General features: G+C 41.0%; 1 protein-coding gene across 1 annotated transcript; it reads right to left on the bottom strand.

The window, feature by feature from the left end:
- Positions 1-2,722: 2,722 nt before the first annotated feature.
- On the bottom strand, positions 2,723-3,199 carry LOC127123754 (eukaryotic translation initiation factor 4 gamma-like). The gene has a single exon (XM_051053954.1). The coding sequence runs from the start codon at positions 3,197-3,199 to the stop codon at positions 2,723-2,725; it is 477 nt and encodes a 158-aa protein (XP_050909911.1).
- Positions 3,200-17,173: the final 13,974 nt, after the last annotated feature.

Raw genomic sequence — 17,173 nt, 5'->3', positions numbered from 1 at the left:
CCCTCCCCACTGAAGTTTGGTTGGTTCAACCTGTCCTAGAATAGTAACCGGGTTCTAGAAGGATCTCAGATCATCGACCTTTCTTTAGGTCCACTTCAGTGCAACACCAAGTGGTTGACCGAAGCTTTCCTAAAGTCCAATCTCAAAGAGTGTAGCATCGAGTATCAACCAACCTCAGTCGGAACCGAAGTCAGTTATCTCACTACTTTCTAATGGCTAGGATGAGTCAATTAGGGTTCTAAAGGTCAGGTTAATGCTTTGATGACACCACGCGGAAGCCAAATTTTTCCTCAAATAACATGAGGAACACCAGGACAACCCAAGTGTCACATTAACCGTAGCTATCATTTTAACCATTCCAGTATACGCCGGATAGTCGCGATGATCTGTTGCTACTTACCTAAGGTACACTAGATCCGGGTGTAGGATCTTTCACTCAGACAATCCCTTAAAACGGAAGAACAAATTCAAACATAAATGATTTTTAAGGTGGACCTCTCTTTAATACGTCCCCAGCAGAGTCGCCAGTTCTGTCATACGGTGAACTGGACCTTATTGGATTTGTAATCGCCATGTCGCGGTTAGCAAGAGTCGCCACCGACTTTTCTTTTATCCCATAAGGAAAGGTGGAAAAGAACAGGAAAGACCTTAATTTTAAATTCTTAGGTTCGGGAGGTACTTTATACAAAGGGAAGGTATTAGCACCCTTTGTATCCATGGTTATCCATGGGCTCTTAATTGCTCAATCATTTATGTTTTCTAGTTTGAAAAAGGTGGTTGAGAAATGTATGAAAAATGTTTTGAAAAGGAGAATTTAACTTTGTAATGATTCTTGCATGAATGTATACAAAGTGGTTATCTCATTTAGTTTTTTGAAAGTAGTTTAGAAAAATATAACTTGGCAATGATCCTAGTACGGATGTATGCTAAGTGGTGATTTTCCAAAAGAAGACGTTTGAAAGGTGTGGGGTGTGAAAAGCATTTTTTGTTATGAATGAGCAATTAAGGTTATACCTGTCCGAGGTCTTTCTGGGCATTTCCCATCCTTATGAGGGTAAAACTGTCCTTACTATTGAGAAGCAAGTAGTTTATCCTTGGGATGTATAAGGGTCATCGTAGGGTCATCGATAGGTCATTGAAGGCAACAGTTGTGAGGATACCTTAGCATTCGAAGGGACTACCATCATTTAACCGTAGGCTACACCGAAGGGTCATCGAGGGACAAAATGGTATTTCCGAAGGCAACATCCGAGGGACTATGATGATTTTACCGAAGGGTCTTTGCTAAGGATATCCCCATATTCGCGGGACATGACCGTAATATTGTAATCGTGGGGTAATAAAGAGAGGTCCGATGTCATTTATTTAAAGTCCATGTTTTAAGTCCATTAGGTAATTATGATGATACCGCATTAAATCGATACATTAAAATCAACATTACATTAAAAATTAATATAGTAAAATTAATTAGGCACTCAATAGGAATCTTCACATTAAAGTGAAATAATTTAGAATCCCTCTCCATGAAGGCTTCCCATGCGTAAAGCGGAGTACCTAACCGGCTATTTCTTCGGAAGTATGCTAACCTTTACCATGAACACACGGATTAAAGCATAAAATACAATTGGAAATTGCATCATAAGATAAATATAGCAGCCAAGAATTTAGGCCAAATAATGCAGAATCATCATTAGGTAAACATGAAATAGGCAGCAAAAAGCAAAACAGCCCCTGGCCCGGTCGCCTCTGCTTCGCCTAGCGAAGGCTCAGCGAAGGCTCGCTGCGGGCTCGCCTAGCGATGAGCTAGCGAGCGGCCACGGGTTTGAAATTTGAGAACATTATGACCTCAACCCGCGGCATGGCTTATGGCATCCAACATACAATTATATGGTTCAGTTTCACAATAGGCAAACACATGTAAATTCTCATGCAAGACTTCAAAATGTTTATGAATTTAATTATAATCCACAAATTAAGAACATGAAGTGGTACCATATGCCAAGTGAAAATACAAAACGATATCACATGCAAATTAAGATACTAAAATGATACCACATGCAAAATAAGGACACCAAATGATAATCCTATGCCAATTAAGAAGCTAAAGCGATAATAGTGAGGCTAACCTGTTTGCAAATCAAGTTGTAACCTTGAATTGGCGAGCCGGATTGAGTTGGACGGCGGTAGCTTCGGAGTGAATAAACGGCCTTCAGGGTTTCCGCCTTCTGAATTCTTTGGATCAGCAGGGTTTCTGTGTTTCTCCCTCTGGATGCGTGTTTCCGTCCGTCTTCGTCTGTCTGTGTGTCCTCTTTTTCGTGGCAGCAGAGCATGTATTTATAGTAGTGGCAATGGTGACCTAATGGGCTTAAAATGAAGTCCAAAAATTCAAATTCTCGCAAGCTTCGCTAGGCGAAGGAATTGCTCGCCTAGCGAGCAAACTAGGTCTGGGCTTTTTTGCTGGATCTGATGCTTCGCTGGGCGAGTGGTATGATGCACTGTTCGCTAGGCGAAGGAGCTGCTCGCCTAGCGAGCCAGCTGTTTTGGGCCGCCTGTGGATTGGGCCTGTTGTGAGTGGGCTTTTGTCCATTTGATATCAGTGCCTTGCAGAACAAGTCAGAGGGTCTTGGAAAATGCTTGGTAATGCCAACGGGCAAATTTTGGGGTATGACAGACATAGAGGTTAAACACTTAGAGAAAGATAGAAAAACAATTATAATTGTGCCTAAGGGTTCGGAGGAGGATACATCCTCTGTAGTAGCTGAGTCAACAAATTCTGAATGTTGGAGTTGATAGAGTCCTGTTGATCTAGTCTGGCCCTCATAATCTGTTGCTCTTTCTGTAGTTCCTCTAGAGTCTTCAATACCAGCGGAGAAAATTCAGAATGAGATGGCTCCCCTTGAGTCAGAGTTGTGTCCTTTGCCTTGGAAACTGCTTCCACAACAATGTGTGATGCTTCTTCCGCGTCAGTCTTGGCTTTGGCCTCAGCTTCAGCAGCAGCAGCCTCAATAGTGGCCTTTTCTACAGTTTTTCTTCTGTCTTTCTCTTTTGCTTCCAGTCTAACCTTTTCTTCTGCTTCTCTGTGAGCTCTCTCTTCTACCTCTCTAGCCAGACGAGCCTTTAGCCTCTCTCTAGTTTCTCTGATAAAGTCATTTCTGACTTGTTCAGATAGGCCTTTCTGCTTAAAAGCCTCAGATGTCATCTATCTGATTACTCTATTCTAGTGAATCCTCACTGCAGGGGGGTCATCATTAATTTTTGAGTTTTCAGACAGTGATTTGAGCTTTTCCACTAACGACTCAACAAATAAAGCAACTGCCTCTTCCAGGGTGGGGAAGGTAGGTTCAGGTTCTGGTGGGGTGGTGATGTTTTCAATGGGAGAGTCAAATGTTTCGGTAATATGGTTTTTAGAGGGAGTTTCAGTGTGATGTTCAGAGGGTGGTGTTGTTGGGTGTTCAGATGGAGAAGGGATGGAGGTTTTTGGCTTAGATGGGTTTAGATTAGAGAGGGTGTGGGATTGGAGTTGAGCAAGTGTAGGAGATTGAGGGTCAGAAGGTTCAGGATGGTCAGAGTCATATGAGATGTTATAGTAAGGTGGAGATGAGGGAGTCGAAGAGGGGGTGATATGGGTTCATTGAATAGTAGGGCCTAAGATATTGGTAGTGTTGTAGTGGTTAGATTAAAGTGTTAAAGGGGAGGTGATTATGGGTTAGAGGTATGAGTTTTAGAAGTATTTGTGGTGGATGTTGTGGGTTTAGAGTGTGTGTAGATTGGGGATGGTTGAGTTAAGGAAAAAGGCAATTGCCTTAAATGAAAAGTAGGATATTCATAGGGTTGAGACTTACTTGGAGAGGAGGGGACCAGAGGCACATGTGGTCTGGATACAAATGGTTCCCCCAGCTTCTGAGTTTTCTTATTTGACTTTCTTTCATATGGCTCTCGCATCCTCTTCATGAAATTTGGTGGATGTTCAGGTATCCAATCCACCGAGAAGTCAGAGATGTCTACCCCTTGATTTGCCAGGTTCTGTAGATGGAAGGCGATGACCTCTAGGGGGATCTATCTTAGAGAACAGATAGAGACCATTGGGTATCTTTCTCTGATCCTTCAGAGCTTCCCAAGAGGTGTCCAAAGTTGGCTTGACCAAAGCTCTCTCAATGATGCCTATACTTTTCAGATTTCTTGAGTTCACAGGCTTGCCGGTGTCTACCGTCATGTCTTCCATCAGATTATGGGATACCAGATGATCCACCAATCTGCTTTCTATCAGAACATCGGAAATGATCATTCCTAGAGGAATGTAGTTTTTGGGCTTCATGTGGTTTCTGGTGTCCCTGACGGAATCCCTCAGATACTTGAACAGTAAGGCTGGTATATTCAGCTTGAGTCCTTTGTGGAGGCAGCAGAGGATGCATTTATGGTCAATTTGATGTAATCTGACGAATTTGATGTTGAGCGGTGATGAATAGTACCCAGAATGATCTTCATCCAGATTCTCAGATTCTGGTGAAGTTCCTTATTCTTGGAGGATTTGCCTTCAGCGCTCTACTTGAAGATAGAGGGAATAATCTCCTGGGACATGTATCTTGCCCTAGGGTTGATGTTGTAGATTCCTTTTCCCCCAGTCTTCTCCATATTCAGAAGTTTTGCAATTGATTTCTTAATAATAACCATCTTCACCCCTAAAACGTGCGAGAAAATGCAATGGTCATCGTTATCTGCGAATCTTCAGAACTCCTTAACCAGAAAGGTGTAGATGGGACCATAGAGTCTCTGAAAGTAGTTTTCCCAACCTTGTTTCCTCAATTCCTCCATGAGATTAATAACATTGCGCTTCATGTTTTTGAAATCCACAAGAGAATCACACAAAACTTCCAGTTTGTCAAAAGGAGTTGTAAGATGAATGTAGGTTGAACGATCCAAAATGTGTGGTTCTTTGTAGACTGGAGTAGATATTGCAGCAGTTACAGTGGTGGTTTGCTGGGAAGCATTTGTATGTTATTCAGTTGATTCCATTTGGTTAGAGAAGTTGTACACTTGTTGTTGTTGTGCATCCATGAAGAAGATTAAGAACACGTGAAGAGCACTGAAGAAATTTGAAGAACTTGTTGTTGTTGGTAACAAGGGTTTGTGTTAGATAGTGAGTGAAAAGTGTGAGAGTGGGAGTTGTGACGAATATATATACACAAGGTTAACATGCAAAACGACATTATTTAATGGGAATAGTAAACAACAAACATTAATGAGCACAAAAATTGAGTTGACACACGAGGGGGAAAATAATTTCAGCTAATGATGGATGTCTAATTCCAAAAATATGCACAGTGCTCAAGGAGATCTCAATAGTCTGTCTCTTAAGTTCTGTGTTAGACAGTTGTCTAAAAGATCCAAGGTCAGACGCAAGAGAGGCCACATGTTGATATATCTGACTTCAAGAAAACCAAGAGGTTTTGATCCTGAAGATTTCTGATTCCGATTACTTCTAACTGGTAGAGGTATTAGAGTCAGACCTAGATGCCAGAGAGATTTTAAGTTAGAGCCTATTTTGACACTTCAAAGAATGATCACACATTTTAGACTCATTATGGGAAATCTGCCATGTTTAAATGTTTCAGAATGAATGATAATCTATCTTCAGCTAGGGATTTTATGAAGATATCAGCCCATTAGTGGTATGTATCTATAAATTTTAACGTTATTACCCCTTTCTGAACATAGTCTCTGATAAAATGATGTTTAATTTCTATGTGTTTTGCTCTGGAGTGCAAGATAGGGTTCTTACTTAAACATATGGCAACAATATTGTCACAAAAGATAGAGATGTTACTCTCATATATCTGAAGGTCCTCTAGTTGATTCTTCATCCAGAGCATCTGAGTAGTGCATAGTAAAGCTGAAATATATTCTGCTTCTGCAGTAGAAAGTGCTATGGTTGACTGTCTTTTGCTAGCCCAAGATATAAGGTTTCCTCCCAGAAATTGACAGTTTCCAGATGTACTCTTTCGTTCCAATCTATCTCCAGCGTAATCTGCATCACAATATCCAGAGAGCCCATACTCTGATGTTTTTTCGTACAACAGGCCAAGGTTAGGTCTTCCTTTCAGATACCTTAGGATTCTCTTAACCGCTGTTAGATGAGATTTCCTTGGATCTAACTGGAACCTGGCACAGAGACAAACGCTAAAAAGAATATCTGGTCGTGTAGCAGTCAGATAGAGAAGAGAGCATATCATACCACGATAGAGCTTCTGACAAACCTTTTGACTTACGTCTTCTTTTTCTAGAATGCGGGTAGGATGCATGTGAGTCTTTGCTGATTTACTTTCTGACATTTCAAACTTCTTCGGAACATATTTTATGTATTTTCTTTGGTATACATATGTAGCTTATGAAGCTTGGTTGATTTGAATTCCCATAAAGAATTTTAGTTCTTGCATCAGACTCATTTCAATTTCAGCCTGCATCAACTCAGAAAATTCTCGACAAACAAAAGGGTTAGCAGAACCAAAGATTATATCATCAACATATATCTGACAGATCATGAGGTCATTTCTGATGTTTTTACAAAAGAGTGTAGAGTCAACTTTGTCTATGATAAAATCATTTTCTAGAAGAAAAGTGCTTAGTCTTTCATACCAAGCTTTGGGAGCTTGTTTTAGACCATACAGAGACTTTTTCAGTTTAAAAACATGTTCTGGACATTTTGAGTTTTCAAAACCCGGAGATTGATGAATATACACTTCTTCAGAAATATATCCATTCAGAAATGCACTCTTGACATCCATCTGATATAGTTTGATGGAAAAATTTACAGCAAATGATATAAGTAAAGGAATATATTCTAACCTGGCGACTGGAGCAAAGGTTTATATGTAGTCAATGCCTTCTTGTTGACTATAACCTAGTGCTATCAGTCGTGCTTTGTTTCTGACTACTTCTCCCTTTTCATTTAGTTTGTTTTTGTACACCCATTTGGTTCTAATAACATGGGTACCTTTTGGCTTTGGTACAACATCCCAGACATCATTGTTTGCAAATTGATCAAGTTATTCTTTCATTTCCAGAATCCATTTTTTGTCTTGAAGTGCCTCTTCACAGGATGTTGGCTCTATCAGAGACACTAATCCCATAAGGGTTTCCTCAGATGCTTTGAATATAGACCTTGTTCTGACAGGTTCATCCTTGTTTCCCAGGATCAAATCTTCAGAAACATTTAGTCTATTTGTTGATCTTTTCTGTGAGGTTGAGATTTCAGTTGCTTCCGGTGTTCTCCTTTCAGCTTCCTTAGATTCTTTAGTCTTTTCGTCAGAACCTACAAGAGTTATTTTCAAATAGCTTTGACTTTTCAGAGTCAAGCTTATCATTAGATCTGACATGTATTGATTCTTCCATAATTTTAGTTTCTATATTGTATACTCTATAGCCCTTAGAGCGTTCTGAGTATCCCAACATAATACCTTTTTGTGCTTTTGAATCAAACTTGTTCAGATTATCTTTAGTGTTTAGGATAAAACAGGAACATCCAAATGGATGAAAATAAGAAATGTTGGGTTTTCTTCCCTTACACATTTCATAAGGAGTCTTCTCTAGAATAGGTATTATAGAGATTCTATTATGAATATAACACGTTGTATTTACTACTTCAACCCAGAAGTGCTCAGCCACATTTATTTTATTGATCATGGTTTTGGCCATTTCTTGGAGAGTCTTATTCTTCCTTTCTACAACCCCATTTTGTTGTGGAGTTCTAGGACAAAAGAAATCATGGGATATTCCATTGGAATAAAAAAGTTCTTCAAAAAGTTTGTTTTCAAATTCACCGCCATGATCACTTCTGACTCTGATGATCTTAGAGTCAAATTCATTTTTCACTTTTGAACAGAAACTAGTAAATACAAAGTGTGACTCATTCTTGTGTCTTAGAAAATTTACCCATGTCCAACGACTATAATCATCAACGATGATCAGTCCATACTTCTTACTATTGACTGAAGTTGTCTTAACAGGTCCAAACAAGTCAATGTGAAGAAGTTCCAGAGGCTTAGAGGTAGAAACAATATTCTTATTTTTAAAAGTTATTTTAGAAAAATTTCCTTTCTGGCATGCCTCACAAAGAGCATCTGAAGAAAACTTCAACCTGGGTAGACCTCTGACTAACTCGAGTTTATTTAGTTGAGAAATCCCCCTCATGCTAATGTGGCCCAAGCGTTTATGCCATACCCATTGCTTTTCATTTACAGACATTAAACATTTTAAACATTTTGTCCTTCCTCTTGCCAGTGAAAAGAATTGTCCCATTGTTCTGATTAATTGCTTTGCATGTTTTTGATTGAAGACTATATCATAACCGTTATCACTTAATTGACTTATGGATAACAAGTTATGCATTAATCCTTCTACATAAAGAACATCAGAAATAGAGGGAAGAGATCCATTACCAATTGTTCAGGAGCCTTTGATTCTTCCTTTCTGATTTCCTCTAAAGCCTACAAAGCCATCATCTTTAAGTTTCAGGCTTTGGAACATATGCTTTATTCCCGTCATGTGTCACGAGCATCCAGAGTCCAGGTACCATGATTGGTGTCTTAACTCTGCTACATAAGATATCTGCAACATAGACTATTTTATCTTTTGGTACCTAGAATATTTTGGATCCTTTATGATTAGTTCTTCCAGAGTTTTTAGAAACTTTGGGTTTTCTGGCATTAGTAAAATTTTGTGTTTGTGCATGTGTGTAATGATAAGAAAAGGGAGATTTAGGTTTATCATCTACAGAAGGTATTTGATCATCTTCATCAGAGTCATATCCTATTCCTTTTTCTTATTCTGACTAACTCCATAAATTATATAAGCCATTTTTCTTCTTTCTAACCCATTTTTTAGAAATTTTTGAAACGCTCTTTCATATTTGTATATGATTGTGTTAGACGTTCGTGGAGCCTTGGATAGAGCTTCTTCAAGTTTAAAACATTTTTTGGTTGAAAATTCATTTTCTTTTTCCAAAACAAAAATGCTGCCTTTTAATTCAAAAACTTATATCTCAAGCTTATCACATTCTTCAATAGTTCCTTCAAGGACTTTCTTTAGAGCCTTGAATTTCTGTCGAAGCTTTTGATAGGAGATTAGAGATTTAGATAAGCAATATTCAAGGTTAGAGCGAGAGAGATAAAAAAAATACCTCTTCAGGATCATATTCTCTTTTGTATGTACTTCCAGATGTGGTTTCCATGAATGCAACATTTGTCTGTTCTTCTTCAGAGTCTGATTATGAGTGTCATACCCCAAAATTTGCCCATTAATATTTCAAGACATTTCAGGGCACTCCGACTCATTTTATGACACTTAAAGGAACAAAGGCCCAGCTCGCGAATGATCCAAATTGGCCTACTCGCTACACGCTCACCTAGTGATAATATGAAAGTGGTTTATTTGGAAGCGGAGGAAAAGGGGTGCAAAAAGAAAAGAAAACGAACCAAACAGCAAAGCCCAGCCCAAAGCGCAAGACACAAATGTTGTGCCCGTGACGGACGTCACAGAGGGCGTGACGAGCGTCACGCAACACAGCCTTGTGACGGGCGTCACAGAAGGCGTGACGAGCGTCACGCAACACACCCCTGTGACGGGCGTCACACATGGTGTGACGAACGTCACACCATTCCCCTACTTTGTAGGCGCAGGTAACGCTTCGGAGACTTGAAGATCCGTTGAGGAATGTTGGGCCCTGCATCCACTATATCCATGCGCACGTTGAAGACTTTTTGGCAGCATGCATGACCTAATGACACTAATATAAATAGCCACCTTGAAAACCTAGAAGAGGGCTTTTCAGATTCCTTTTTCCGTGGCCGTTTTCGCTTTTGCACATTTACTTTCCCAACAGCTTAGGCATTGTTTTTACAAGACTACTGTTTAACTTACCCCGGGTAACTCTAAAGGAAAAGCCGGCGGCCGCAAAGCTACCTCCGTCCAATTCAATCCGGCTCGCCAACTCAAGATTGCAATTCGATTGCAAACAGGTTTGCATTATTATTACAGCTTCATTTTCCCAATTTGCATGCGATATCGCTTTATGTTCTTAACTTGCATGTGATATCATAATTTAATTCATAAATATATTTGAGGTTTTTGCATGTGGACTTAAGTATGCCTGGATACTTTGAATTGTTATAATGGATGCCGCTGTTTCTTCGCTTTGTTGTGATCTTTGCCCATCTGACCTGTTTTATCATAACCATGCTTTGCTTACCTGATACTATCACTGCTTTGGTGTAATCTTCGATTACACCCCGATTTGGTGTTCTAACCCGTTTGCTGAATTTTGCAAAGGTTCATATGTCCCAGGAAAAGATTGCTGTTTAGGTCTTCCACTTTATTTGTGGGATACCCTTGTGGAGACTCACCCTAAGTGGCCTAATTAATTTTAATGTGTTAATTTTAATGTCTTAATTTCAATGTATTAATTTTAATGTATTGATTTTAGTATGGACTTAATTACTTAATTGACTTTAAAATATGACCTTTAAATAAGTGATCTTGGACCTCTTTTTGCTGCCTTACGGTACTACGGTATAACGGTCATGTCCCGCGAATGTGGGGATACCCTTAGCAATGGCCCTGCGATTAAATCATCATAAAATAAATCATGGTCCCTCGGATGTTGCCTTCCAAAATACGATTTTGTCCCTCGATGACCCTTCGGCGTAGCCTACGGTTAAATGATGATAGTCCCTTCGAATGTTAAGGTATCCTCACAACTGTTGCCTTCAATGACCAATCGATGACCCTACGATGACCCTTCTACATCCCAAGGATAAACTACTTGCTTCTCAATAGTAAGGACAGTTTTACCCTCATAAGGATGGGAAATGCCCGGAAAGACCTCGGACAGGTACAACCTTAATTGCTCATTCATAATAAAAAATACTTTTCCCACCTTACACCTTTCAAACATCCTTTTTTAGAAAATCACCACTTAGCATACATCCGTACTAGGATCATTGCCAAGTTATATTTTTCTAAACCATTTTCTAAATTAAACGAGATAACCACTTTGTATACATTCATGCAAGAATCATTACAAAGTTAAATTCTCATTTTCAAAACATCTTTCATACATTTCTCAACCACTTTTTCAAACCTAGAAAACATAAATGATTGAGCAATTAAGAGCCCATGGATAACCATGGATACGAGGGGTGCCTAACACCTTCCCTTCGTATAAAGTACCTCCCGAACCTAAGAATTTAAAATTAAGGTCTTTCCTGTTCTTTTCCACCTTTCCTTATGGGATAAAAGAAAAGTCGGTGGCGACTCTTGCTAACCGCGACATTGCGATTAAAAACATACTAAGTCAGTTCACCGTATGACAGAACTGGCGACTCTGCTGGGGAATAAAAAGAGAGGTCCATCTTAAAAAAAAAAAAATATATATATATATATATCATTTATGTTTTCCTTCTTTTAAGGGGGGCTTTGAGTGAAAGATCCTACACCCGGATCTAGTGTACCTTAGGTAAGTAGCAATAGATCATCGCGACTATCCGGCGTATACTGGAATGGTTAAAATGATAGCTACGGTTAATGTGACACTTTGGTTGTCCTGATGGTCCTCATGTTATTTGAGGAAAAATTTGGCTTCCGCGTGGTGTCATCAAAGCATTAACCAGACCTCTAGAACCCTAATTGACTCATCCTAGCCATTAGAAAGTAGTGAGATAACTGACTTCGGTTCCGACTGAGGTTGGTTGATACTCGATGCTACACTCTTTGAGATTGGACTTTAGGAAAGCTTCGGTCAACCACTTGGTGTTGCACTGAAGTGGACCCAAAGAAAGGTCGATGATCTGAGATCCTTCTAGAACCCAGTTACTATTCTAGGACAGGTTGAACCAACCAAACTTCAGTGGGGAGGGTACTTACCTATGGAACTCATGCAAGCCTTAAAACCTAGGAATGATGGTTGTATGACTTGCTTGTGCTTGTTATTTATTTAACCTCATAACATCATAACATCATGACATCATAACATTGAACTAACCATTTCAAGGACTTAGGGATTTAACTTTGCTCTGTTTTGTATGAAAAAAACCAAGAAATGATATGGAATGACGAATGCCAAGAAGCTTTTGACAAAATCAAGAACTACCTCCAGGAACCTCCGATTCTGATACCACCAGTTGAAGGAAGACCTCTAATCATGTATTTGACCGTGTTAGAAAATTCAATGGGGTGCGTATTGGGGCAACATGACGAGTCTGGTCGAAAAGAGCATGCCATATACTACCTGAGCAAAAAGTTTACCGACTGTGAAACAAGATACTCACTGCTCGAGAGAACTTGCTGTGCTTTGGCCTGGGCTGCTCGCCGACTAAGACAGTATATGTTGAATCATACCACTTTGTTGATTTCTAGGATGGATCCCATCAAATACATGTTCGAGAAGCCTGCCCTCTCCGGAAGAATAGCGAGATGGCAGATGATCTTAACAGAGTATGATATCCAGTACACTACCCAGAAAGCAATCAAAGGAAGCGTGCTGGCTGATCATTTGGCTCATCAAGCGGTGGATGATTACCAATCTATGAATTTTGAGTTCCCGGATGAGGATGTCATGGTTGTTGCTGATAATGAAAAACCTAAACTAGATGAAGGACTCGAATGGGGATCCCGATGGACTATGGTTTTTGATGGATCTTCTAATGCATTGGGCCATGGTGTTGGGGTTGTACTCATTTCTCCTGAAGGTTACCATACGCCTCTCACTGCTAGACTATGTTTTCATTGTACCAACAATATGGCTGAGTATGAAGCGTGTATTTTTGGACTCAAAGCTGCTATAGATTGGCGAATCAAGTTTTTGAGTGTGTACGGAGATTCGGCCTTGCTAATCAGTCAGATCAAAGGGGAATGGGATACTAAACATCCAAATCTCATCCCTTATCGAGAGCAGGTGATGACATTAATCCCATACTTCGAGGAGATTACGTTCGAACACATTCCACGAGAAGAGAATCAGTTGGCAGACGCACTGGCTACCATGTCATCTATGTTCAGAGTCAGATGGGACGGTGAAGCTCCTAGGATCGCTATTGAACGATTGGATGAACCAGCACACTGTTATGAACTTAACACTGAGGAGGTACAGGAGAAACCTTGGTTCCACGACGTAAAAAGATATTTAGAAGCTCAGGAATACCCTGAAGGGGCATCCATCAATGACAGAAGATTCCTGAGGAAGTTCTCCGCTAAATTCTTTCTGAGTAATGGAGTGTTATACAAACGTAATCATGATTCGACTCTGCTTCGCTGTGTGGATAGAAAGGAAGCAGAAAGGATTATGGAAGACATGCATGATGGTATTTTTGGGACTCATTCTAGTGGACATACAATGGCCAAGAAGATCCTGAGATCAGGGTATTATTGGTCTACCATGGAAGCTGATTGCCACCATCACTCCAGAACCTGTCACAAGTGCCAGGTCTATGCGGACAAAGTACATGTGCCCCCTGCTCCATTGAACGTGTTAACAGCTCCTTGGCCCTTTGCAATGTGGGGCATCGATATGATTGGAGAGATTAAACCCACGGCTTCTAATGGACATCGCTTTATTCTTGTCGCTATTGATTACTTTACGAAGTGGGTAGAGGCAGCCTCATTCGCTTCTGTCACCAAGAATGTGGTGGCTCGGTTCGTCAAGAATAGCCTTATTTGTCGGTATGGCATCCCTGAAAGGATTATCACTGACAATGGTACTAATCTGAACAACAAGATGATTACTGAACTCTGCACGCAGTTCAAAATTAAACACCATAACTCCTCTCCGTACCGGCCAAAGATGAATGGCGCCGTGGAGGCTGCTAATAAGAACATCAAGAGGATCATACAAAAGATGACAGTAACGTACAAAGACTGGCATGAGATGTTACCATTTGCTCTCCACGGTTATCGCACTTCAGTACGCACTTCGACAGGGGCAACTCCCTTCTCTTTAGTCTACGGAGCGGAAGCTGTTTTACCGGTGGAAGTCCAGATTCCCTCTCTGAGAATCATGAAAGAGGCGGGCTTAGACGAAGATGAATGGATTCAGACTCGACTCGATCAAATAAACTTGATTGATGAGAAGAGACTTGCGGCTGTATGTCACGGGCAGATATATCAGAAGCGCATGACCAGGGCATTCAACAAAAAGGTCAAGAGACAAGTGTATCAAATTGGCGACTTGGTAATCAAACGCATCATCCTACCACAAACTGACCCCAGAGGCAAATAGACCCCCACATACGAAGGGCCTTTTGTAGTTAAGAAGGTATTCTCGGGTGGAGCCATGATACTCGCTACGATGGATGGTGAAGACTTCCCACATCCCGTGAACGCGGACATAGTTAAAAAATACTACGCATGAAAAAGACCCGCTAGATCGACGTATCTAGGCAAAAGTAAGGGCATCCCGGCGAACCAAAAGGGTTCGGGCAAAAATTAGGGATATATAAAAAAAAAAAAAAAAATGTACACCCGGCAAGTCGAAAACCTGAAAAGGTGGCTTGGGCAAAAAAGGGTATCCTGGTGGACTGAAAACCTGAAAAGGCGGTCCAGGCAAAAATTAAGGATCAAGCGTATGACTATGTCCCATTCTCTGCCACCTTCAACCAAGTTCCAGGGACTGAACGAGCCAATCACTTCTATCCGACGACAGGAGATGAGATGCTTGAAGACATAATGACAATGGTGGAATTAGAATCAATAGGACTTTTTCTGCATAGCTTTCTCTTTTTCTTGACAATTTCCTCTTACTAGGATTTCTGTCTCCTTGTACATAAATTGCCTGTTTATAGGCCCTCTTTCAACATCAATACAATTTCATTTCCAAAAGATGCTTTTGTTTTTTACTTTTTTGTTTTGGTTACGTAAATGTCCATTGATTTAACTTGAATTGACTTATGCACTCGGATATGACCAATGTTTATAAAAATGCATGCCTAAAATGGCAATAGCAATTACTACACGACTTCAGGATCGAGGAGAAGGTCTAACCATGCTTTCCAAGGAGGCTGTTACTAATTCGATTCCCCGGCAACGCCAGTTATTCCCCAACAGAGGTCGGCATCATCAGACAAATTGATCATCTCATCCATCCCCAGCCAGGCTCTGTTGAATATCTTTACCATCGATCAGAACCCCCAGCCGAGAGAGGGTCCTCAACACGAATATCTCCAATCAGTAGATGGGGATTTATTTTCCCCAGTAAAGTCCCCAAGCAGAACTTCTCATACGCATAACTCATTCATTACATCGTTTCACCACATACGCATGCATACAACATTCGCATTTATTTTCGAAAGCATAAAACATCTCATGCATCATGACATAGCATAGCGCTAACCTTTCTTTGCAGATTAATTATCCTCCTGATATAGTCAAAGTAAAAGGCTCATTCAGGCAGACGCCTTTATCAATCACAGACAAGATTCAGATACATATTCCAGATGCAATTCGTGGGAACATTCATTCTGACAACACTTCGATATCCTCCTAGCGATGGCATCTTTAAGCCCATCCCAGACATTTATTGCAAGTACAACGTACAGATACAGCCTAACATACGGTTCATTCTGATTCAGCTCAACATATGACTCCTTCGACTCAGATACGATCTAGCGTACGATCCATTCTGACCGTCTTCAACTCAATTACAGTCTAATGTACGACCAAGTTAGACCTTCATCTTCTCAGGTGCTACCTTCGGACAGGTACATTCCTGAATGGTAGTCTGGTATATGGCTACTCCCTTACTCAGGTGCTACCTTCGGACAGGTACATTCCTGAATGGTAGTCTGGTATATGGCTACTCCCTTACTCAGGTGCTACCTTCGGACAGGTACATTCCTGAATGGTAGTCTGGTATACGGCTACTCCCTTGCTCAGGTGCTACCTTCGGACAGGTACATTCCTGAATGGTAGTCTGGTATATGGCTACTCCCTTACTCAGGTGCTACCTTCGGACAGGTACATTCCTGAATGGTAGTCTGGTATATGGCTACTCCCTTACTCAGGTGCTACCTTCGGACAGGTACATTCCTGAATGGTAGTCTGGTATATGGCTACTCCCTTACTCAGGTGCTACCTTCGGACAGGTACATTCCTGAATGGTAGTCTGGTATATGGCTACTCCCTTGCTCAGGTGCTACCTTCGGACAGGTACATTCCTGAATGGTAGTCTGGTATATGGCTACTCCCTTACTCAGGTGCTACCTTCGGACAGGTACATTCCTGAATGGTAGTCTGGTATATGGCTACTCCCTTGCTCAGGTGCTACCTTCGGACAGGTACATTCCTGAATGGTGGTCTGGTATACGACTACTCCCTCTTCAAGCAGATTCAGCCTAACGGACGGCTCATTCTGCAACTCAGAACCGATCTGGCGTACGATCCGTTCTGATCTTTCATCCCCATCAAAGTCACCTGCCTAACGAATAGCTCACTCTGGTATTCAGATACGGTCCAGTGTATGACCCATTCTGATCCTTTATCCCCAACAGCATATGACACACTCCGACTCCCCAGCAAAGTCAACAGCATGATGGATGATTCACTATATGATCTAGCGTATGACCCGGTATGACACCCATGTCTTCAGATATCGTCTAACGTACGACACAGTCTGAAGCTCCCATCATCAAATTTCCTGGATGGCATCTTTAAGCCCATCTCCATCAAGACCAATTGACAAGCGCAAATTTTCGGGGCATTCTAGTGTTCAATAATCTTCCACCTCCAGACCACGAATGGTGCCCATACCATTCTACTCTCTCGGTTCAAGAATATTGAACAGGGGCAGCTGTCATACCCCAAAATTTGCCCATTAATATTTCAAGACATTTCAGGGCACTCCGACTCACTTTACGACACTTAAAGGAACAAAGGCCCAGCTCGCGAATGACCCAAATTGGCCTACTCGCTGCACGCTCACCTAGTGATTTATTTGGAAGCGGAGGAAAAGGGGTGCAAAAAAAAAAGAAAAGAAAACGAACCAAACAGCAAAGCCCAGCCCAAAGCGCAAGACACAAATGTTGTGCCTGTGACGGACGTCACAGAGGGCGTGACGAGCGTCACGCAACACAGCCTTGTGACGGGCGTCATAGAAGGCGTGACGAGCGTCACACACCCCTGTGACGGGCGT

This window comes from Lathyrus oleraceus, chromosome 2, assembly GCF_024323335.1.
Source record: "Lathyrus oleraceus cultivar Zhongwan6 chromosome 2, CAAS_Psat_ZW6_1.0, whole genome shotgun sequence".
Taxonomy (NCBI): Eukaryota; Viridiplantae; Streptophyta; class Magnoliopsida; order Fabales; family Fabaceae; genus Lathyrus; species Lathyrus oleraceus.
Note: the sequence above shows the minus strand (reverse complement) of the source record. Positions and strands in the feature narration are given on the sequence as shown.

What these genes read in the sequence shown, in the direction of transcription:
- LOC127123754 (XM_051053954.1), bottom strand. Translation starts at nt 3,199, where the DNA reads ATGACATCTGAGGCTTTTAAGCAGAAAGGCCTATCTGAACAAGTCAGA.